This window comes from Myotis yumanensis, unplaced genomic scaffold (genome assembly GCF_028538775.1).
Source record: "Myotis yumanensis isolate MYYU_CA2020_CCGP unplaced genomic scaffold, mMyoYum1.0.hap1 SCAF_11, whole genome shotgun sequence".
Classification (NCBI taxonomy): domain Eukaryota; kingdom Metazoa; phylum Chordata; class Mammalia; order Chiroptera; family Vespertilionidae; genus Myotis; species Myotis yumanensis.
Window position 1 is genome coordinate 2831123 of NW_027223762.1, and position 23307 is coordinate 2854429.

At 58.2% G+C, this 23307-nt stretch overlaps 1 protein-coding gene across 9 annotated transcripts in view; it reads left to right on the forward strand.

Moving 5' to 3' along the window:
* The window catches only part of LPIN1 (lipin 1), a 73159-nt gene that overhangs the window by 43852 nt on the left and 6000 nt on the right, over positions 1-23307 (forward strand). For all 9 annotated transcript variants that reach the window (XR_011473134.1, XM_070428688.1, XM_070428692.1 and 6 more), the window contains 12 exons: positions 3055-3184; positions 4680-4998; positions 5346-5439; positions 6542-6729; positions 8116-8209; positions 9105-9174; positions 11954-12046; positions 15393-15472; positions 17125-17251; positions 18258-18406; positions 18886-18972; positions 22543-22695. Coding sequence is in view for 8 of the 9 variants with exons in the window: in XM_070428688.1 (XP_070284789.1) it covers positions 3055-3184; positions 4680-4998; positions 5346-5439; positions 6542-6729; positions 8116-8209; positions 9105-9174; positions 11954-12046; positions 15393-15472; positions 17125-17251; positions 18258-18406; positions 18886-18972; positions 22543-22695 (1584 nt within the window). In the remaining variant the exon portion in view is untranslated. The remainder of the gene's footprint in view (positions 1-3054; positions 3185-4679; positions 4999-5345; positions 5440-6541; positions 6730-8115; positions 8210-9104; positions 9175-11953; positions 12047-15392; positions 15473-17124; positions 17252-18257; positions 18407-18885; positions 18973-22542; positions 22696-23307) is intronic.

The following is a 23307-nucleotide window of genomic DNA, read 5'->3' on the forward strand; positions in this document are numbered from 1 at the left end:
AATGACTGATGGTGAAAACACTCAGCTTCTTATTCTCCTTCCACTGTCAGCTGATTCGACTCTTTCTAACTTAGTACGAACTTGGAAACTCTCTGGGAATTGTGGTTTGATCATAGAATTTTTCCTAATTCTGTGACGTGCCTTCAGAATAGAATAATGAAGGACAATTTGGGAAGGTGACCTTTTGTTTTGTGTCTAGGGTTGCTCAGCCGGTAGGCTAACACGGTTTTTTTTAAAGGGCATTATTTTAGAGTAACGGAGCTTATTCTACATTGTTAGACTCACTGAGTTGCACCATCGGCCGTTTGCACGGCATTCCTAGACTATTTGGAGACGAGGACAGGACGGAGCCTATGGTCTGGTCATAGGTTTGTCTTCTTGTTGGACGCAGTGGTCCCAGGCTTCTGCCCTTTTCCCTGGAGGTTGCCCACGGCCCGACCGGCCGGCAGTCCTGCTTTCTGGAACGAAGGGGTTCACTTTAAACTTCCGCGAAGGAGGCTAGGATTACTTTTTAGATGGGAAACTGCTTTTCCTTTTGATGAAAGACCCAAATCTCAGGATGTGCACGTGCAGAAGAAAGGCCGTTTTTCAATGAGGCGGACTGAGCTGTGAGCAGCGATAGCTGATACGCTTATTGGAACCGACAGACATGCCGAACACGGTTGTCTGGCTAGTAAATGCGTTACTAAGAAGATCAGTCAGCGACCTCATCAGCTTACCTTTTGGAGCTGCCCTTGATCTCAAAGGCTAATATTTGACAACAGAAACCTTCCCCGCTTCCTCTTCAGCGGGTCGGAGTCCCCTGGCGCAGCGGAGTGTGTGCGCTGAGCACAGGGCCTTGGAGGAGGGCTGGCGAGGGGCCCGCACTGACTGCTGTTACCGACCGAGCGGTGGGACGTGCAGCCTCTTTCCGCCGCTCACAGGGCGAGGCTCTCTGGGGGTCTGCGTGGGCACACCGGGCGCCTCGGGGAGCCTGTGGCCTTTCTGCAGGGACCAGGTGTCCGGGTGCTGGGGTGGGGGGCTCTGGAACCGTGGGTGTTTGCATGCTTCTGGAGCAGAGGGCGGCAGACGGCATCCCGCTGGCCTCATGGGGGGCGTGGGGGGGTGGGGCGTCTCAGGCTGCCTTCGCGCTCGGATGGCAGGACTGAGTAGCCGCGGCAGACGACAGACGGCGTCGCCCACAAGCCTGGAGCAGCCGCGCTCTGGCCTTTCACAGAAAGTGTGGGAGCCCCGCCCTAGAGCAGCTCGGCCGGAAGGGGTGCACTGAACTCAGTGGCTGAGACAGTTTAGTCCTCAGACTTGTAACAAGTTATAAACACAACACAACACAAGCTGCATTTAGTGTGACAGATAGAACGGCAGGGGCCTCAGAACAAGTGCCTGCAGGTGTGGGGGAGCTCTGGGAGGGGGGTGTCCTCCTGGGACGGCGTCGCCAGGCGTGGACACAGGCTGCAGTGCAGGTGCAGAGGCCCCGCCGGAGGCCACGGCCTGCTCGCTGAGGCTGACATCACTGTGGACATGCCGGTTGGCGGGCGCTGGCCCTTGAGGAAGCGTGAAGTCAGGGCTGGAAGAAGCAGAGAGGTGGGCAGGTGATGGCCCTTGACCTCTCCGACGTGTGGCTCCTCCCTGACGCCTGTGCTGTGTCCCATTTCATGGGCCCCCACCAGGTGCCATCTTGGGACCCTCACCCCACAGCGACATGTGTGCAAAGGACTGTGGGTAGGGGCCCCGGAGGAGGAAGCCAGCTCTGTACGCAGAGGGGCGGGGGCGGGAGGCTTCCCCTGTCTGAAGGGCTTGCATGAAGCGAGGCAGGATCAGTGCGGCCGGTGAGGGTCGTGATTGGACACAGTTATGTGTCATCCGTGCGCTCTCCGTGTTCAGACGGGTGGACTGTCCCTCAGCCAGGGCACCGAGCCCAGCATGAGGCGCCGAGAGACCAGGGTGGGCAAGAGGATGGGAAAGGAGCCGCGGCAGCTTCCTCTCCCGCTTCACCTGAAAACTCTGTCTCACCCCAGAGCGAGGCTGCAGGAGGAGAGACAGGAACTGCTCCCGGGGGCGTCTTCCCAGCTGGGTGTGTGCAGTGCTGCGGGGATTCTGTGGGTCGGTCGGTCACTCCGGGCCGGTGCCTCGGGCTGGGCAGCGGTAAGACCTTGTTCAGGTCTCAAGAGGGAACATAGAGAAAACAGAGAGGAGAGCAGCCACGGACACTGAGAAGCCGGCCCGGGGCCGAGGCCTTGCGACGCCGTCGCGGAGGGGCCGGCGGGTAGGAGCCGGGTGGTGTCCTGGGCGGCGGACTGTTTCCTGAAACCTCGCGTGGAGGCTGCTGCCGCGTGAGCGGTCCGGTTGGCACCGGCGTGAGCGGTCTGGCTGGGACACAGTGCGGTTTCCTCTTTTCAAAGCCAGAGCGGACTCTGCCCTGTTCTGAGTGTAGCCTAGAGGGGGCGCCTTGGAGGGCCAGCGCTGGGCGCTGTTGAGCCTGGATGGGCGATGGGGACGCGGGAGAGGGCGCCAGCGCGTGACAGGGCGGCTGGTGGTGGAGGAAAGACAGGCTCTCTCTTTCCTGGCTCTTTTCGTCTCTCTCTTTCAATCTTCCCTTTTTAACGCCACTTCTCACCTTCTCTACCTGGCAGCGGGCACACCTTCCGCCTGGACAGCTGCCTGTGGGCCCCTGGTGGCCGCAGACGGGACACGACCGGAAGCCATGCTCATAGGGCAGCGATTTCCACCTGGTGCTGAGGGCCTTGGCTCTGTGGTCAGGGGCCCTGACCCCTTTTGCCTGAAATTGTCAAATAAAGAATGACAACAGCCAGTGCAGCAGTAGCCCTCTGGTATAAATGAATCAAAGTTACTATTTTTGGAGTCAGATTGGCAAAAAGGAGAATATATTTTTGGCCGTGCTGCAGAATTTTAGCAGTGTATGTACCATGAGATGAACAAGGTTGAAAATCGCTGTCCTAAGGGAATGCCGGCTTGGGTGCCTTTTCTGGGCTGTTGGCACCATAGATTTTAAGAAAGGTTCTTCCTGCTTTAATCCTGGATTTGTGTTTTGTTCAGTCCTTCAGGTTCCCGCCCTTCGACACCTAAAAGTGACTCCGAGTTGGTCAGCAAGTCGGCGGACAGGACGGCACAGAAGAGCAACCTGGAGATGCTGTGGCTCTGGGGGGAGCTGCCCCAGGCCGCCAAGGTGAGTGTCCCCCGTTCCGCCCCACCGCGAGCCGCCCCTAAAAACTAGAGACCGACGCTGTTTCCCTCCAAGAGACTTTACTTCACAGGCCAGTGTACTTTAAGAGTCTGGGATTATCATGTTTGCAGCTGCGTGTGTTTTGCAAAAAGGATTTTAAGGCCCTGGGACGATGCCACGGCCTCTCGTATCCCCAGTAAATGTTTGTGACCCGAACGAATGAGCGGGGAGTGAGCGAGGGCTGGGCCTTGCTGTTGAGACTCAGGATGGGCAGCTGTGTGGAGAGCAGGCCGCTGGGCTGGCGCTGGTCCATGCCCTCGGTGGGTTATATTTAGCTGTCGTCACGGGAAGTGCTGATTCCGCTGCCTGCAAACTGCTGACCCAGGCAGCGCCCCCCCTCCCCCTCCCCCGCCAAACCCACGTCACTGGTTGCTGGGGAGACGGCGTGGAAGTGCAGACCCATCGCTTCTGGAAAGCGGGTCCAAGCACAGGCCCCGGCAGCACGTTCCTCTGTGCTGGGAGCCGAGCTCAGACGCAGGGCTGAACGCGGCCCCCCCCCCCCCCCCCCCCGCCGCCCCCCCAGTGCACAAATCGCCTTTGGGTTTTGTTTGGAGGAATCTTTTCCGTGACTGGAAACTCCTTGCAACCAGCCACCAAATTGTCACTCGTTCACTCACATTTGGGGGTGAAATATACACACACACAGAAATGCCCGGATGGTAAGTGCTCAGGGCCATGCATTTCCCACAGGGAGCGCGGCCATGCAACCTGCACCCAGACCAGGGAGCGGGACCCCCTGGAAGCCCTCACCTTTGCAGTGGCTGCTCACGCTGACCCCCCCGCAGGGACAGACCAGATCTTTTTTTTTTTTTAAATATATTTTATTGATTTTTTACAGAGAGGAAGGGAGAAGGATAAGGAGTTAGAAACATCGATGAGAGAGAAACATTGATCAGCTGCCTCTTGCACATCCCCTACTGGGGATGTGCCCGCAACCAAGGTACATGCCCTTGACCGGAATCTAATCTGGGACCCTTGAGTCCGCAGGCCGACGCTCTATCCACTGAGCCAAACCGGTTAGGGCCAGACCAGATCTTGACTCCAGCAGCAGAGGTTGGCCTCGCACGCTCATCGCTCATCGGGTCGTCTGTAACCGAGGCTCAGTTACTCTGGTCCCGGGATCAGGTAGCATCCCCAGTGGCCACACTGCCCGTTCTCCTGGGCGTCTGGGCTGCTGCCCCCTGCTGGCCATTACTAGCCTCACTCTCTTCTGCTCGGCAGTTGGCGTTTTAAGTCACAGTTCCTCTGTGTTGGCATGACTCTTCTTGGTTTCTGGGCCCTCTGGCAGGTGCGGAAATGGCCAGGTGACCCCGAGCTGGAGCCCGCTGGGCGTGGACAGTGGGCAGATCCTCACCTGGCCAACTGGGGTTCTTGGTTAATTTGCTTTTTCTGCTTGTGCTCTGACCCCTCCTCCCTCTCCGCCTGCCCTTCCATCCAGTCGCCTACACACAAGATGAAAGACTCCAGCCCGCTGAGCAGCAGGAAGTTCTCGGAGAAGATGCACTTCCAGGCCATCCACAGCGAGCCTCCCGAAGCGTTTAGCGACCCATCGCCGCCGCTGGCCGAGGCGCCGCCTCCGCAGCCGCTTTCGGAGCAGAGCAAGGAGCAGAGCAAGTCTCAGACCGAGATGCAGTTTGTGAATGAGGAGGACGTCGAGGCCTTGGGAGCCGCAGCCCCGCCCCTGCCTGCCACCGAGGAGCCCAAAGCCCTCTCCGCCCTGGCAGCGAGCAAGACGGACTCGCCGTCTAGGAAGAAAGGTGCGGACGAGGCCGCTTCCCGCCCCTTCTGTGCCCGTGGGCGCTGCAAGCTCCGGTCCTGCCTCCAAAGCTCAGAACACGGACCCGTGACGTCTGTCCTGTCCGGTCCCTGCCCTTTTGCCGAATATGTTAGTGAAGAGAATTTAGTCGTAGGCAGTGAGACGTGAAGGAGGTCTTGGGGGGTCGTGTGGTGAACCCTCACTTCACAGTCCAGGCCCTTCTGAGCTCCTCTGAACACCGGGCTTCAGTGGGTTCCCCAGAGGCGCTTGGAGGTCAGAGGTTGGAGGTCAGAGGTCGGGGGTCCCTGGGCGCGGCTCTGACCTGCTCCTTTGCTCCTTTGTTTGCAGACAAACGAAGCCGGCACCTCGGGGCGGACGGCGTCTACCTGGACGACCTCACAGACATGGATCCCGAAGTGGCCGCCCTGTACTTTCCCAAAAAGTAAACCTTCTTTTTATTCCTCGGGCCGTGTCCCGTGATCTGAATGGGAGTCTGTGCGAGTTCACTTTTCCTCCGGTTTGATTCGAGAGCGAGAAGAGGTGTCCTGACAAAAGCAGCCAGTACAGAGCGGGCTTTCTCTGTAGACGTGGTCGTGGTGGTGGGGGATCTCCACGAGGCTGGCTTCCCGCCGTCGGAGCGGGAAGGAGGCAGGAGGCCGTCTCCCCTGATGATGCGGAGGTTGTGTGTGGTGGCCTGTGACCCACTGATGATGCGGAGGTTGTGTGTGGTGGTCAGTGACCCACTGATGATGCGGAGGTTGTGTGTGGTGGTCAGTGACCCACTGATGATACGGAGGTTGTGTGTGGTGGTCAGTGACCCACTGATGATACGGAGGTTGTGTGTGGTGGCCTGTGACCCACTGATGATGCGGAGGTTGTGTGTGGTGGTCAGTGACCCACTGATGATACGGAGGTTGTGTGTGGTGGCCTGTGACCCACTGATGATGCGGAGGTTGTGTGTGGTGGCCTGTGACCCACTGATGATGCGGAGGTTGTGTGTGGTGGTCAGTGACCCACTGATGATGCGGAGGTTGTGTGTGGTGGCCTGTGACCCACTGATGATGCGGAGGTTGTGTGTGGTGGCCTGTGACCCACCGATGACCCCGAGGTCGCGTTGTGGTGGCCTGTGACCCACTGATGATGCAGAGGTTGTGTGTGGTGGTCAGTGACCCACAGCCCGATTCCGTGGCAAAGGCGGCAGCTGCGTGGCCCTCTCTCCGCGGGAGGGTCCGTGGCCCATCCTTAGTTCTCCTGGGGCTTGCAGGGAGGGCGACGCCCAGAGCTGTGGCCTCTGAGGAGTGTGCTCGATCCCCTGTCTCTCCACGTAGGTTTGCAGGGGATGCAGGGGATGTGGGAGCAGAAGCTGACTGTGCTCTCTGCTCGGAAAGCCTTCAGCTGGTCTCTGTTTGGTGCTTTAATGAGAAGTCCGTCCCGGGATGGAGCCATTTGCTCCGTGGGGGTCTCGGATTGGAGTCCTTTCACGTGTGTGTGAGACCCCAGACCAGGAGAATCCTCAGAACACCTTCCCCTCTTCCTCCTTCCAGCGGGGACCCTTCTGCGCTCCCCAAACATGTCGACAACGGAGCCCGGTCAGCCAACCAGTCCCCGCAGTCTGTGGGCAGCTCTGGGGCTGACAGTGGTGTGGAGAGCACCTCCGACGGCCTGAGGGACCTGCCGTCCATCGCCATCTCCCTCTGCGGCGGCCTCAGCGACAACAGGGAGATCACCAAAGGTACTGGCACCTCGGAGCTGGTCCTCAGGCCAAGAGCACCCTCTGGTGGCGGCTGCTCAGAACGCCCGGAGGCCTGGCTTCATCCTTAGTTTCAGTCCGGCTGCTGCCTCTGCATTTGGTGAACAACAGCACACGTGACTCACTGTTGCTCACGACTCACGTGCTGCTGGCTTGCCCCTGGCGACCTTGGCTTGCCCTCGGCGACCTTGGGTTCTGGTGTTCACACGCGGCTTCAGGCAGCAGCCAGGCCACCGGGGTCGCTGGTTGTCAGGCACGCCTGCTGAGCCCGCCGTGTGTCCTTGCCCTGTGCCAGTCCTGCGAGGGGTAGGGCCTGCAGCCCCGTGGGGGAGGCAGTGTTCGGGGACACCGTGCACTGGAGGGGTGGGGGCAGCAGCGCTGTGGGTGGAGAAGGGGCCAGCTGGAGCTGAAAGGTGCTCCCAGGTTGGCGTAGGGGGTGAATGGATTCATGGCGTCCATCAGGTTCATAAAGCGATGTCCCAGTCCCCGCAGTTACACGGTGAGGGGGCCCAGGATCCCAGCCAGTGCAGCCCATTTCCCCTGGCATTCCCCGAGGAGACCTGGGAACTCACTTCCACCCCACCGCCCCCCTCCCGGTCCGAATTGCTCGCAGGGAACGGGGTGGGTCCTGCACTTCTCCCGCTGCCACTCATGAGCCACCTTCCTGCCCCGAGATGCCATCCTAGACCCTGTCTCCTCCTGAGCTCCCTTCACGCTTTGTGGATTGCTTCCCACCAGAGACTGGGGCCCCTTATTCTGCCCTTATTCCTGCACCTGACCTCGCTGATCCATCACCCCAGTGATGAACTGAGGTCGCCTCCTGACCTGGGCTCCCTGCCAGCTCTGAGCGTGTGAGGCTGGGTCAGCGCTGGGCCTCACGTGGTCCCCTGCCCTTCCTGGGGGTGACGGTGGTCAGCACCCCGCCCGCTGGCATTGAGCGAGCCCTTCTGTGAGGCAGGACACTGCCTTCCGCGCTCGCCCCCACCCATCCTCACAGTCCCCGTGGCAGGCGAGGGAGCTGAGGCACCTGTCCCGGGTCACAGCAACGCTTGTCACTTAGAACTGCTTCCCCAGGTGTGTGTGCAGACTGTATTCCCACCCCCGCCCCGCAAGCATAGGAACCCCCCTGAGGGGACGTTTCCCACATCCTGCCTCCGCCTGGCCTCCCTTCGCTCTGCGCAGATGCTGCCCCCAGGCAAGGTGAAGGTCCCGCCCTTACAGGTGCACGTGAGGACTTCCCGCACAGGGGCACGCACAGGGGAACCTGTAAACTCCCAGGAAGCTCACGGAGCGCGAGCCAGTGAAATAGACCTGTTCTTTGAACCAGATTGTCCTTATCTCTCCCTCTGCCCTGCCATTGCTTCCCAGACGCATTTTTGGAACAAGCCGTGTCGTATCAACAGTTTGTGGACAACCCCGCCCTCATCGACGACCCCAACCTGGTGGTAAAGATCGGGAACAAGTACGTTTCTCCTGCGTCGTCTCGGCGGTGGCAGGTGCCCGTTCGGTGTCAGCTTTCCAGACGGAGACCTGGACGGGAGCCGCGGGCACTGTTCTCGACGTGCATTGTTCGCTATGAGTCTGTGTTCAGCTGTGTGACTGTCAGCGCGCTGTGACAGTGACTGGCGCTCTGTGGCGGGCGGGCTCATGGGATCCTGGGTCTTGTGGGTCCTAGTGCTCACCTGCACCGGATTTTATATGGAACGTGTGCAGTCCCGGGCCTGGGGGACTTGGCCCGAGTGGCCCGCGGGGGTGACGGAACGGGCAGCGTGTCCCCCCTTGAGAGCCGGTCTGAGTCAGGCGGGCAGGTGTTTCGTAGCTGCTGGTGGACTCCCGGAGGAAGGCGTGGGTGTCTGCGTGTTAAGCTCGGGGCCCTGGTTGCCTTTTCCTCGAAGCCCGGCCGGCGATGCCACAGGCTCTGCTGCCTGGACAGCCGCTCGCCTGCAGTGCGGCCACTGCAGGGGGGACATGAGGGGAGGCCGGGGTGCAGGCAACAGCTTGGGCTCTTCATGGACCCAGCTGGAGTTCCAGAACTTTCCACAGCCACGCCTCATGGCATTGGCTTTTCAGTCTGGCCTTGGGTCTTTTAAAAGTTTTTTTTTTTTAAAATTATATATTTTTATTGATTTCAGAGAAGAAGGGAGAGTGAAAGAGAGAAAAACATGAACGATGAGAGAGAATAATGAATCGGCTGCCTCCTGCACGCCCCACACTGGGGATGGAGCCTGCAGTCGGGCAGGTGCCCTGACCGGGAATCTGTCTGTGAGCTCCTGCTTCATAGGTGGGTGCTCAACCACTGAGCCACGCCGGCCGGGCAGGCCTTGGTCCTTTGACGCTTCTTTCATTGTTTCCTGTAGGTATTATAACTGGACCACGGCAGCCCCTCTGCTGCTGGCAATGCAGGCCTTCCAGAAACCTCTGCCAAAGGTGAGCTTGAACCCGAGAAAGACAGGGACACCAGAAACATGGGCGGTTGGAATTTAGATTTTATTTTAAAAACCACAAAGTTAATTATGTTGGGCTCTTTCAAAGTTCCCAAGCATCAAGGTCAGGGGTTCGAATCTGCTTCTCTTGCCCCTCAGAGGCCACGGCTTCCCTTGCACCCTCTGTGTCCTTAGCAGGTGCTCGTCTGCTTCGGTGTCAGAGAATCCTGCTGCCTGGGCTCCCTAAGGCCTCATCTGACCTTGGAGAGTGTGCGCTCGCTCCTTCCTTGTGTGCGAGAGTGCGTGTGAGTGTGTGAGTGTGTGTGTGTGTGTGTGTGTGTGTGTGAGGGCGTGTGCGTGTGTATGTCTGATAAGTCTATGCTCGCTCCTTGCGTGTGTGTGTGTGTGTGTGTGCAAGTGTGTGTGTGAGTGTGTGTGAGGGCGTGTGCGTGTGTATGTCTAATAAGTCTATGCTCACTCCTTCCTTTCGTGTGTGTGTGTGTGTGTGTGTGTGTGATTGTGTTTTGGGATTTGGGGATTGTGACCTATCTTTGGGGGACTTTATCTGTGAGCGTTCTTCGTGCCCTGGGCGGAGGGCTTGCTTTCCTGGGTGGTTTCGCTTTGTCTTACCAGGTTCCTCACAGTGTCCGTGGCCCTGGACGCATGTTTTTGTTACACACTTCAGCTCTTACAGTTCAGTAAGCGAAAAGATGAGCGCCATGGAAATGCTGCTAAAGGATTTAGTTTACAGACCAGGAAATGCACGCGACTTCTAAACGGAAAGAAATGCGTCTTTGTGATGCGCATCCTCAGTCTGTTTACAAGCGTGTCAGTAGCTCTGACATCTTTGTGGCGTTTATCTAATGTAGGATTGTTCTTATGTGCAGAGCCTGTCAGTCTTCTGCAGCTCTCGGGTTTTGTGTCCTGTTCGGAATGGCCCTGCTTGCCCGTTTCCAAAGCCTGTGGAAATGTGCCCGTCTCTTCTTCTAGTACTTTCTTCAGTCTTTGATCCATCGAGTTTTTATTTGGAGAGTGATGGGTGAGGCAGCAGGAACCCAGCCACTGTCTCCAGCTGGTTATTGCGTTGGGATGCGTTGGTTGCAGGGACCAGGGACGACGAGTGGCTTAACGGGTTTCCATCGCACATAGTAAGACTCTCAGAGGCTGGTGGTCCCGGGCTTGACGAATCTGGGTTAGCTTCTCTGGGGTTTTCTTGACTTTCCCTTCAGGATCATGAGGTGACGGTTCTCCACGTCACCTTATGCAGCCACATCCAATGTAGGAGGGATGGAGGCAGACCGCTCCCATTTCATTGGCTGCAGCTTGGTCACATGCTCACCTTCCAGTCGGCTGCTGGCAAGACAGCGATGACTGTGAATGGTGCAGACCAGTTGAGGTTCGTTTTCTGGATTGGAGGCTGCCTTCCCGACGGATCGCAGCCTTATCCTCGAACAGAGTTTAGGGCGTGTCGGCAGGAAAGTCAGAAAGGGGGTGATGCCCCCACGGAGGCAGCTGGCAGGGTTGGCACAGCTGCCCGGTGACCCCAGAACCTTTCATTCGATGCCTCTTGCCCCCCTGACAGGCAGTTACAACTTTACCATCTAGTGCACTTCTCTGTGACTTTACGTTTATTTCTGAACGTTGTCTTTTGCCCTTTAACAGGTTTATTCATGTACCATCTGCATTTGGAAAAGTCACTGTGGTTTTAAATACATTTCACTATTGAGTAAGGCTGTGTCTTCTTACTACCCTCCCGAGAATGGTCTTGGCTATTTCTGTGTGTTTTCCCCGCGAACTTGGGAATCCGCTTGTCCAGGTCTGACAGGAGTCCTGTTCGGCGTTTTTCATTGGGGTCTGACCTTGACGGGCGCATTAGGAGGGGAAGATCCTCCACCTCTTTATGGGGGGCGGGGAGGGGGGCTGTTCGTGAAGCGGGTCCGTGCGGTTTGCAGGTTGTGGGTTTTTGTGTGTTCAGGTTTTGCTGTGTGTCGGGTGGGAGTGTTTTAAATGATAAAAAAAAGCACACTTCCGGCCAAATATGTGAATTGCTTACCTTTCCACTTCCCTGCAACCTGTTGGGTTGAAAGACCAAATCCTTCTTTCATTCCTCGCTGATGGCAGCTACCTGAAACAGTCCTATAAACCGAGGAAGGGAAATGACCTTGACCTTGGGGCTGGGATTAGCCTCAGGGAGATAGTTTGTTCTTTGGAAAGACTTAGAAAACTGTTAGTTATTATGGAATCTCCCCCCATCAAACTTCCATGTCTTTAGGGTCAGCGTGTGATTTTTTTTTAACACTTGAGATTTTAAATGCTAATGTTCAGTTTGTCAAAATGTACATTCGCTAACACCATCCTGTGGCTTTTACCCCATGTTATTAACATGCCCATAGAATCACTTCATTTCTTTATTTTATAACGATCACATCGAGAGTAACAGCACCTTAACCAACGAGCCACTGTAATTTGAAAACTTGCGGTCTGACTAATCACTAATGATTCTCAACGCTTTCTCTTTTTTTTTTGTTGTGTTGCATCTTTTTGTTGTTCGTTTATTCCTTTGGCATCTTCTTAAGTCTTCATGCCTAAGTTACCTTCATGCGATTTTGGACGCCATTAGGTTTTGCTTCTCGAAAATTTTTAATTCACACGTCGTATGTTGCGTTTCCTCTTATTTGTTTGTTTTTGAACCTTACTTCAGTTTGCATGTGTCTTTTGGTTTGACTGTGCTGAGTTGATCTTCTTTTGGTTCTGTTATTTATGTTGCCATCCATTTAAAACAGGCCACGGTGGAAGCGATCATGAGGGATAAGATGCCCAGGAAGGGAGGAAGATGGTGGTTTTCGTGGAGGGGAAGAAGTACCACGATCAAGGAGGTAAGCGTGGAGCGCCAGGGAGCGTCTGGGCGTAGCTCAGTATGTTTCGGAGTTTCTCAGGGTCTTCCTCCCCCGGCATACGCAGAAGCTGGAACACTGAGCTTTCAGGAGCCCGCCCCGCGGTGGGAGGGCATCATGGAGCGTGCAGAAGCTGGAGGAGAAGGGCCCGAGGGGGAGGGGGGCCGAGAGAGAGCTGGCCTCACCTCCTCGCTCTGCTACCTCTTAGCTGGGAGACCCTGGTCCAGTCACACTTTGTAGAAAAGTATTTTATTGATTTCAGAGAGGGAGGGAGAAGAAGAGGGAGATAGAAACATCAGTGATGAGAGAGAATCATTGGTGGGCTGCCTCCTGCACACCGCCCCCTGGGGATCAAGCCCACACCTGGGGCATGTGCCCTGACCGGGATTTGAACCGTGACCTCCTGGTTTGTAGGTTGACGCTCAATCACTGAGCCATACCAGCGGGGCTGGTCCAGTCACTCTTCATCTGTAAAATGAAAGGATTCAACCTGATAGTGAACCTTTTCTCAGGTTAAATATTTTCCTCTGCGTGTGAGGATCGTTTCAGTGAGGTATTCACGGCTGTAGGCTAACCACCATCAGCCCGTACTTTAGTGGTGTGTCAGGGTACACGGGCCTTTGCTTTCCATCGCTGTAAGTGCCTGTCCCTGTTTTCAGACCTTTGTCTGCCTCCCAGCCTGTCTGCTCCCATGCCACGTGTCCCCTGGCTTTCCCCTCGGGGGTTCTCGAGGGTTGTTCTTGGGGTCCCCTCTCCCGCTTTGATTGCCTGCTTCTCCCTGGGCAGCCTCACCCACGCCCCCATGAGGACCCCGTTTCATTTCCAGACCAGACATTCTTTTATATTCGATGCCCATTTGGCAAGTGGCCAACTAGGTCGGCATCTCCATGCCATTGCTCCAGGACACCTCAGGCCTGTCGTTTTTAATACTGAGCTCACAGTTTTCCTGCCAGTTTCTTCGCTGGACCATGTTCAGAAAGCAGGGTCGCTGCCCACCCACAGGCTCGACACTTCCCTTTCCTCACTCTCACTTCCGCCCCCCGCCAGGTCCACCACTCACCATCCTAAGTATTTCTCAGACTTTCCAGTTCTCTCCACCTTCACTCCCACACATCGAGGCTGCCGTGATCTCTCCCAGGATCGCTTCCAAATGACCTGCTTGGGTCTGTTGTTGCCCTCTCTCCATCCTTCATACTGTAATCACAGTGTTCCCTGTAGGAGACTGGTCCAGTTTATGCTGCTCCCGCCTTTGAGCCTTGTGGTGGGTTCCCAGGGTTCTTCTAATTAAGACCCCCGTCCTTAACATGGTCACAGGACTTGGGTACCCTAGTCCCTGCTCCCTCTTTTTTTTTTTTTTTTATTGATTTTTTACAGAGAGAAAGGGAGAGAGATAGAGAGTTAGAAACATCGATGAGAGAGAAACATCGATCAGCTGCCTCCTGCACACCTCCTACTGGGGATGTGCCCGCAACCCAGGCACATGCCCCTGACCGGAATCGAACCCGGGACCCTTCAGTCTGCAGGCCGACGCTCTATCCACTGAGCCAAACCGGTTCCGGCCCTGCTCCCTCTTTAGCCTCATCTATTGCATTCTCTCCCCCGTCCTCTGGGCTTAAGCGTCACTGGCTGAAAGCACATTCTACCCCAGGACCTTTGCACGTGGTGTTTCCTCTGCCTAGTGCTCTTAGGACCCTTCTCGTTCCTCTTCACTGAATTAGCTGGCAGATTAGTCTGCTCTGCTCTTCGCTGCTCTCAGAGCCAGGCCTGTGAACTTTTCCTTCATTCATGACTTTGTCAGGGTTTGTAATTATACACATATTAGTGTGGGTATGGGGTGAACACCTTTTCCCCTCTAGGCCCCTCCCCCCAGGGAGGCCAAGACCATGTGCCTTTGATTCTTGGGTGTCCCCGGTGTCCACATGGGACCCAGAGCGGGGGTCGGGCAGATACTCGTTGGGGGAATGCCGATCGCTTTTGGAAGAAACCCCAAGGACAACGGCCCGGCTGGTGGTTAGAAGAGTAAAAGCAACCTCAGTGAGCTCAAATTCTGTGTTAGTTCAGAGGGAGGAGGTGTGGGAGGACCTTACGGAGATAAAGTTGTTCTCCGCCGTCTCCTGCTCGCAGACCTGAGCTCACTGACTGTTCCACTATTCCCAAGGCACCTCACCAGGTTAGAACAAACACGTGCTTTACCTCAGGAGACAGAGAGCCTGGGGGCCTCTCTAGGTCCCTACAGGAGGGCAGCCTGTTTAGGATTTAGGCAGACGGCTACTTCAGAGACCTGTTTATTGTAGAGTATCCGGTTTCTCACCAGTTTGGGTTGAGGGAAGTGCCAGCATAAAATAAGGAATAGTTAGGACATTAAATATTTTTAAAATAAATGTACTTATTTCAGATCGATAGCTATTTAGGAACCAGACTAACAAAGGATCGTTAATCCTGAGTTACCTGCCTCAACAAATAGATGAAGAATTACCGGGCATGTTATCACACCGATTATTTGTGTGCCTAGAAAAAGCTAAAGAATGTTTCAAAGTACTTAGAACTCATCCTATGTTGAGATGCTCACCTGCTGTTGTATTTTTTATATCAGATATTTTTTAAATATTAAAAATTAACCTACCCCCTGAGCAGATGACCACAAATGAGACCGAATTGAACATCCTCTGTCCTCTGACACTCCTGTCCGGCCTCTGACCTCCCGTGGCCCGTGGGGCGTGGCGTCTCCTTCCCTCGCGGCTGTGGGCTGGCGCTGTGTTCACCCGCAGCATCGCGGCCCTCGTGGCAGCGTTAGGGGTGGAGGTCCCCTCCCGGTTCACAGGTGGGAGGCCAGGCTCTGGGGCTCCGTGACTTGCCCCCGGATCCTACGCGAGAGAAGGGGACCGGCCCAGATCCCTCAGAATCCCGGGGCGGCCCGCTCCATCGGAGCATTTTCTATTAAAAGTAGGCAGCATTGAGAAAGAGTGACTGTGTCCACATTTTCCCAAGAAAATATTGTGTGAGAATATTTCAGGCGCCTCTATCAGCAGTTATGAGGACACATTCTGAGAGCCCTCGCATCTCCAAGCAGCCCTCGATGCCGCCTTTGCACAAAGCTACAGCGATGATGAAGTGTGGCTCGGTCCACACACACTTGTGGAAAACACTCACTTCTGTTCTCAGCTTCAGTGTGTACCTACGTGCAGAGGGCTCGCAGGGCCCTGCCTGCCCGGGCAGTGCTGTGGGGAAGGCTCTGGGCCCTGGCCTGGGCTCAGGGGGTGCCCACCGGGGCCCCCAGCCCCGTTCTGGTGCTTCTCTGTGGTGCACCCTCATCTCCTTTCTTCTCCAGGAAAGTAAGCCGGAGCAGGGCCTGGCTGGCGAGAGCCACAGCACCGGGGAGCAGCCGCCGCCGCTCAGCATGGCCACCAGGTACTGTGCCAGGCGGCTTGGGGTGGCAGCGCCTTTCCGGTTCCAGGGCCAGGGCACAGGCCTGGTGGGTGCTGCTGTCACAGTGCTCGCCGAGCACCACGGCCTTGGACCCGGTGGACCCGGTGGCGGGCCTGGGTTCCGCCGGCTCTCGTTTGTTGAAGGACCTGGAGCAATGTGTTAGGCTTCCCACCAATCAGATGGAGACGGTCGCTCCCTCAGCTACTGATTTCCAGAATCAGCGTGAGGCTGGCGTGGTGGAATGTAACCAGCGCACTCGTGGTCCTGGCCTCGCGAGAGCAGCGGTGACAGTGGCGGCGGTGGCGATGGCCGACAGGGGCAGTCCCTTTCCTCCTGGGGAAGCGGCCTTCCTCTGTGGTCCCCACGCCAGGACTTAGGCTGCTGCCTTTCTGCGTGGCGATGTGGGTCCCTGTGAGCCTGGCATCGGAGGCGTGAGATGTCGGTAACGCTGGCCAGCGTTAGCCGAGTTTCGTCTGCGAGTTGATCTGTCTGCGGGATCAGGGGTAGCGCTGCTCCGCGGGCAGTGCCATGGCCGCTCACGCTGCGGCTGCTGCGTATGGACACTGAGAGCGGGTCCCACCCCTCCTGCCATCGCCTGGCCTGGCCGTGCTCCCGGCGTAGGCAGCGGGACGGCGCTTCTTACTACTCAGCGGGCAGGGAACGCTCACAGTTAACTGAAGGCGAGATGCGTATCCTAGTCCTGATCCTCTTTGTGCCTGGGAGGCCCAGCCCGTGCCGACACGTGGCAGGCTCTTCATCGAGGTGGTTGGCGGTCACTGAGCTGATGCGATGCCCCCAGTATGTTGTTGCTTCGTAGGAGAGGTGGGCTCAGAGTTCAAGTCCTCAGACTCCCTCCCGGCCAACGCCGTCTCCCAAACTGTCGCATTTCTAAGTTCACTGTTGAGAATAGAAACGCGGGCAGGTGGCAAGCAGGAAGCGGCCTGATTTCGCCTTTGGGCCGATGACACTGTGGGGCCCCGATGACACTGTTTGAAGGTGACGCGCTTTCTGTGAGCCATTTAAAGAAGAGGCACCTGCTCCCCCCGCACCTCCCAGCCCCAGACGGGGCGTCCAGAGGAGCAGGAGCCTCGCGTGGGTTCTGTGCAGGCCCCCAGCCAGGTGCCTTGCTCCCGGGATGGCCTGCTCGGGGACTCCGGGAGGGGCGAGTCCTCCGTCTTCACTGGCACCACTGGGGGGTCCCAGAGTCCCGAGTTACTTGACATTGTGGGTGTGGAGAGGAGACCCAGGGAGCTCATCAGTTGACGGGTAGAAATTCAGACTCCAGGCGCCTGTCCCGCGGCCTAGGTGGGATTGGGGTGGGGGGCGGGAGCAGGGAATGTGCGTGTTCTTCCAGGTGAGGGGGTCCGACCCTGCTTCTCGGGGAGAGGGCCTCTTGGCGCCTGGTAGAGCGATGGTAGCTGGTGACAGGTCGTGGCTGGGAGAGCAGCCCCTTGAGTGCGAGAGCGTGCGGAGGGGTTTAGTGGCTCGTTGGTACCCGCAGTGGCCTCTGGTGAGTGGCCACGCGCGGCAGTGCTCAGGGGAGGCCCCGAGCCTGCCACGGGTTCTGGCTGAAAGCGGTTTTCATGGCCACCCAGATGCATGTCCTCATTGGTGACGACATCACTGTGTTCTAGAATGAAGCAGGAGTCGTCCTCCAGCGATGAGGAGCACTCAGCCGCCAGGCCGTCCAGCGCCCCCCTGATGCCCCTGATGTCCAACGTCGGCTACAAGAAGACCCTGCGGCTCACGTCGGAGCAGCTGGTGAGCGGCTCGGTCCTCCCTGGCCTGTGTGTGACCCTGGCCTGTGCGTGGCCCTGGCCTGGTGGCGAGCCCAGCCGAGGCACAGCCACTTAGACTCGCGCGCGATGGTCTGGGCGTCCCTCCGCTCAGGGTCCCACTGCTTCCTGCCGCGCTGGCATCTCAGAGCACCCGCTGCCCTTTTGGGATCCCATGTCTCTGCCCCATGCGCACGGTCCCGGCCGGCTCCTCAGTGTCGCCTCCCCTCGCCTGCTCTGACGCAGCCCCGGATGCTCCTGTTTCACGTGCGGGGGGAGGTGCAGCGAATTCACCCTGAGGTGTGGGTGACGGACAGGCCAGACCAGGTGTTTCCACTGTGAGAGACGCGTGTTCATCTCCAGGGCCTGGGAGGAGCCTCCTGCCTTAACAGGACGGAGCGAGCCCTGCCCAGGGCCCCGGGCACAGAGTCAGAGGCCCTTTGTGTACATGTGCCACCGCCTTCTTACCACTTGTCTGCTGGTTGGTACCTTCACACCACGGAATCCCACGCAGCAGTGAACAAGACGGATCCCTTACCCTGTGAGACCACAGGGACGGGCCTGGAGAGCATCATGCTGAGCGAAATAAGCCAGTCAGAGAAAGACAAGTGTCACATGATCTCACTCATATGTGGAATCTAATGAACAGAATAAATTGAGGAACAAAGTAGATCCAGAGACATGGACACCTGGGACAGACTGACCAATCTCAGAGGAAGGGGGCGGGGGAGATTAACCAAAGATCTTATTTGCACATGTGCACAACCCATGGAAGACAATAGTGCGGGGAGGCCTCGGGAGGGGGCAGGAGTGGGGAGGAGGGGTAAACGGGGAAAGAAAAGGGGGCGTCTGTAACACTTTCAGCAACAAAGATAATAAAAAAAGTCACCCCTTTTCCAATTAAACCCCCAAAGTCCTAACCCCGCTTCTCGTGAAACGAGCCAGCAGCCCCGTCCGGACCTCCCCTCAGGAGGACGCGTTGTGTCTTCCAGAAAAGCCTGAAGCTGAAGAACGGCCCCAACGACGTGGTGTTCAGCGTCACCACCCAGTACCAAGGCACCTGCCGCTGCGAGGGCACCATCTACCTGTGGAACTGGGACGATAAGGTGATCATCTCCGACATCGACGGCACCATCACCAGGTGGGTCCGGCCGACGTCACCGTGACCCCTGGGCCTGCGCCAGCCCCTCCGTCCTCTGCCTGTGGCATCGGGGACCCCTCCCGCCCAGTGTCTGTGCAGGGGCTGCTCGGGGGTCCCCGCCGCCTGGGCCCGGCAGCTCCTGTAGGGCTCGCTGGCCATGCCCGCCCGGGGGGGTGGCGCCTCACCTGTTCCCGTGGATGGGGCTGAAGAGCCTGCTCAGTGGCCTCTTCACGCCGATTACGGTCCAGGCCCCGATCCTCGCTCAGGCGGGCGGGGCCCTTCGAGTATTAGCACGGCCCCTTCCCGTGAGCGTCTCCTGGGGTTTGTGCTGGTCTGTGCCTCCTGGGCCCCCGGCCAGACCGCGTGGGTCCTGTTGGCAGTTTCCTGAGGCGTTCCCGGTGCCATGAGTTGGAACGGAAGTGTTCTCCCTGTTGCGACGCCCTCTCTCTGTTACTTTTCTCATTTCTCTCCTTACGCAGGTCAGACACTCTGGGCCACATTTTGCCCACCTTGGGGAAGGACTGGACCCACCAGGGCATCGCGAAGCTGTATCACAAAGTGAGCCAGTAAGTACAGAGCGGGCCCCCCGCCCCGACTCCCGCGCGCGGAGCACGGGATGCTGACGGCGGGTGACTGGCCGAGGGGCGTGCCTCCGCCTGGGCGTCAGCGGGGGTGGCGGAGGGAACCCCGAGGTCAGTACCCAGAGACAAGCAAGGAGGCGATTAGTGAGCCTAGACAGCCCTCATTCCTTCATTGCCCAGCGGTCACTGCGTGCCCGTGGCGTGCGGGCCCTGGGATGGGCTGGGGGACGATGAGGTAGGCGTGGTCTCTGCCTCCCGGACCCCGTGCGACTCGCTCGTGGGTGAATAGTCCAGGCCATTTCTTTGGAAGTCACATTCGTGGTCGCCCAGAGATGCTTAGAGGGAGGGTTCGCAGGCGGAGAGCCAGGAGGAGCTGCCGCTGGAGTTAGGATTGGACTGTTCCTCTTCCCTGGCTCTGCTGACCTTGAACGGGGTCCCTCTTAAATGTGAGGCGCTGCAGGCAGGCTGAGGGAACCCGGTCTGGCAGGTCGCTGCCGGCCCAGAGACGCAGGACACCCGGCAGTTCTCCTTGTTTATTTTTTGCTGAACGTAATGACTTGTCTGATGTGGTCAGCCCGTGAGGAATGAGCTGTAGGCTGATTACACCTGGCTCACAGAGGGTATTGATGGCAAAAGCTTGCTTGGTTATTGATTAAAAAGAACTGTAGCAGGTACAAAGGGAAGGCACGTGAAACTCTCACACTCAAATACGTTCAATAGAAGGATGTTCCTGAAATATCTAGGCCACGGAGCGAGCAGTTGCTTCGGGGGCCACATTTGAACGAGAATTGTCTGAGTTCCTGCCTTACTCGGTGTAAATTTTTAATTCCTGTAACCGGAAGTCAGCGTCTGAGAGTTAGCAGGAGTGAGTGTCACCGTGTCCTCAGATGGACGAGCCCGTCGGGGCCTCAGGTGGGAGCCCTCTGCAGCCGGGACACTGAGAAGGGGAACTGACTGTTCCCAGGCTGTCGCCCCTCTCCCCTCGGGCCTCGTGGATTCCTGCGGTCACCACTCCACCAGTGAGGCAGGGGCCTGTGACCGGGAGGAGTTGGGGCCCTGGGTTCCGGGGTGACAGCGCAGCTCGCTGCGGACACTCGGACCTCATCTCCACTCCCTGCTTGCAATCTCATCTCTGAAACGAGGACACAGGCTGGGCGACCCTGAGGTCACTGCGAGCCCAGACTGACCTGCTGCGGGCTGTGTGGCTGCGGGCAGTGCATGTGTGGACAGCTGGGCGTGGCTTTCCCAGCCACTCGTGGGTCAGAACCCCGAGCATTTACTAGTAGCTAAGGTCGCCAGCCGGCACCAGCCGCTGTGCCCGGAGCTGTCCTCGGTGCGGGCGCCTCGCCCCTCAGGGAGCCATGACCTCGTCAGAACGGGCAGCAGGGCCCGGCACAGGTCGAGGGAGGTGTGGTGAGCCATGCAGAGCTCACAGACATCCAGGCGCAGATGGTAACTCTGTCCGAGGGATGAGGGATGGAAGGAGCTTCCAGTGAGTGCCCTGAGCTGAGCCTGAGGGGAGAGTAGGTTTGAGAGGACCGCTCATCGCAGGTGGCAGTAGCAGTGAGAGGAAGGCGGAGACGGGAGCAGGTGCGAGGGGGTCAGGGAGGGCAGGCTCCAGTGGGGGCGGGGGTGTCAGTGAACTGGGAGAGTCGCCGGGCACCAGGTCGCAGAGCCTGACGCAGCTTTCAGGGGGAGCGTGTCCCTGCGGCCCACAGGCGTGTCCGGAGCCGGTCCTTTGAGTTAGCAATGGCTCTGGAAGCAGAACACTGTGTGGCGAGATCAAACCGTGAAATGCATTTGAAAAGCACGTTTCGAATAAAATCAGCATCTCAGACCCCTGCAGGTGGCAGCTTTTAGGACTTCGATGTGAAGAGCTAAATACAGAAAGTGATTGTTTTTTTAAAAAGGGTCTGCATTCATTAGGCAGCTAACATGCAAAGATGTTTCATTGGAAAGATTGCTTGATGTGCCAGACAAGCCGATGCTCCTAGATCCCGGTTGTCTCACAGCGTCCTGCGTCTTGTTTTAAAGGACATTTTGTTAAACCATCTGAGACCAGCCCTCCAGCCTGGGGGCCAGGAGGGGTGGGAAGTGGTGGTTTGTCTTTGCTCATCCACAGGTTTTTTTTTTTTTAAAAAAACACATATTTTTATTGATTTCAGAGAGGAAGGGAGAGGGAGAGTGAGAGAGAGAAACATCAACGATGAGAGAATCATCGATCGGCTGCCTCGTGCTCGCCCCCGACTGGGGATCGAGTCAAACCTGGGGTCTTTCTGTCCACAGGCCATCGCTCTGTCCACTGAGCCAAACCAGCTAGGGCTCCTCCACAAATATTTACTGAGCGTCTACGACATGCCAGGCAGTGTTCTGGGCCCGGGGTGGCAGCCAGGAACGCGCCACAGTCCCACCCTCAGGGAGCATCAGTGCCAGTGACATGGGGGCCAGCAGAGCGAGGCTTAGTGCCCGGTGAGGGAGGGTGTGGTGTGTGTTTTATTAGATAGAGGGACAGGGCAGGGCCTCTGAGCAGAGACCTGGGGGTGGGGTGGGGGGAGGGGGCGGGGGAGGGAGCAAGCAAGCCCGGCAGATGCGGGGAACAGTGTCTCAGCAGCAGGGTCCGCACGCGCTGGGTCCAGCGCAGGAGCGAGTGCGGTGGGCGGGGGGAGCTGTGCGCACGCCTGTTGGTGAGCCAGGAGCCGGTGGGATTGCAGAGAAGGCCAGGCCGGGGCTCGGCCTCGTAGGTCATGGCAAAAACTCGGGGTTATGTTTGGGAGAGATGGCACGGTTTTGGAGGGCTTGGAACATGATCGGGTTAAATGTTAAGTTTTAAGTGTTCTGTGGGGAGACTTGACGAAGGGCAGGAGATGGGTGGGGCGGTGGCAGGAGGGCAGGTCAGGGCCCCCACAAGGCTGCCCCCACTTCAGACGCTGTTCTGTCAGAGGCGACCTTGCGGGGCCCGTGGCAGGGGGACGGGAGAGCCGCGTGGGCCGGGTGGGCTCAGGCGCACAGCTCTGAGAGAACAGAGGTGGGCGTCCGCTGGGAGGTGACCGGAGAAGGGGCTCTGGTGGTGGTTCCGCTTGGCTGGCTTTAGGCAGAGAGGAAAGAGGTCAGAGTGCAGGTAGGTGCCGACAGGGCTTACCCCGTGGAGAGGGCTGGGCTCAGAGCTGGCGTCGGGTCTGTGGAGTGGCAGGTGACAGCGGGGCCGTCATCGAGGAGCCGGGGCCGGGGCAGGACCCACGCAGGTGCAGGCAGGCTGGGCAGTTCGGTGCCGCGGACCTCAGGGTCCGTGGGGTGAAGCAGGGGAAACACCCACCGGCTGATGTCCCCTGAGGCTCCCAGGAAGTGGGGTGGTGGACGCGCTCAGCATATGACGGTGGAGTGGCCCGTGGTCAGACGGTGGACCGTGGCCGCCCACACCCGAGGAGCTGGCCTGCTCCATGGCGCATGGGCGTGCGGACGTGGCGGAGTGTGGGCAGACAGGGCGGGGTGCGGGCGGACGGGGTGGGTGCAGGCGCGTCCCCGTGCGATGGCTCAGCGCACGCCTGTCTCTTTCAGGAACGGGTACAAGTTCCTGTACTGCTCCGCGCGGGCCATCGGCATGGCGGACATGACGAGGGGCTACCTGCACTGGGTCAACGAGAGGGGCACCGTGCTGCCCCAGGGGCCCCTGCTGCTGTCCCCCAGCAGCCTCTTCTCCGCCCTGCACAGGTAGGCGCCCTCCACGCCGCCAGGCCGGCCCGGCGGCCCTCTCCCCTCCCTGGAGGGTCGGCAGGAACAGCCTCCTAACGCTCTTCCCAGCCACCTGCCCGCTCCATCGTGGGCACCGGAAAAGTCATCCCCAAATGCAGGCGGGCCTGCCCGCTCCCTTCGCGGTCACCAGGGCTCAGCGGACAGTAGACGGGCCGATTCCTGGGCTCGGCGTCGTGTGACGGTCCGTGACCTGCTGCCTCCTCTCCCGTGTCCCCACTTGGCAGAAGGATGCTCTCCCCTTTTGTGGGGGGGCTGCCCCTCCCGCTCCCTCACCCTTTTCCCTCCCCACATGGTCCCACTAAGTCTTAGAGAATCAGCTTGGGGTCCATCTCCTCGGGGACCTAGGCTGGGTTCCATGGCCCTTGTCCCAGATGCCACCGCTCACCTGGCCCCGTCTCCCGTTTTCACCCTCTGGGGCAGTTCCGGTCACTTCATTCTAGCGGACCTGTCGCTGACCACTAGCCAGTCTTTGAGTGCCTCCACCCTTCCCCACCTCGGCTGTATTCGAGGCAGCCAAGCCGGGCTCTGGTCTCCCGGGAGGCAAAACCTGCTGAGAATTTGATTGAAGTT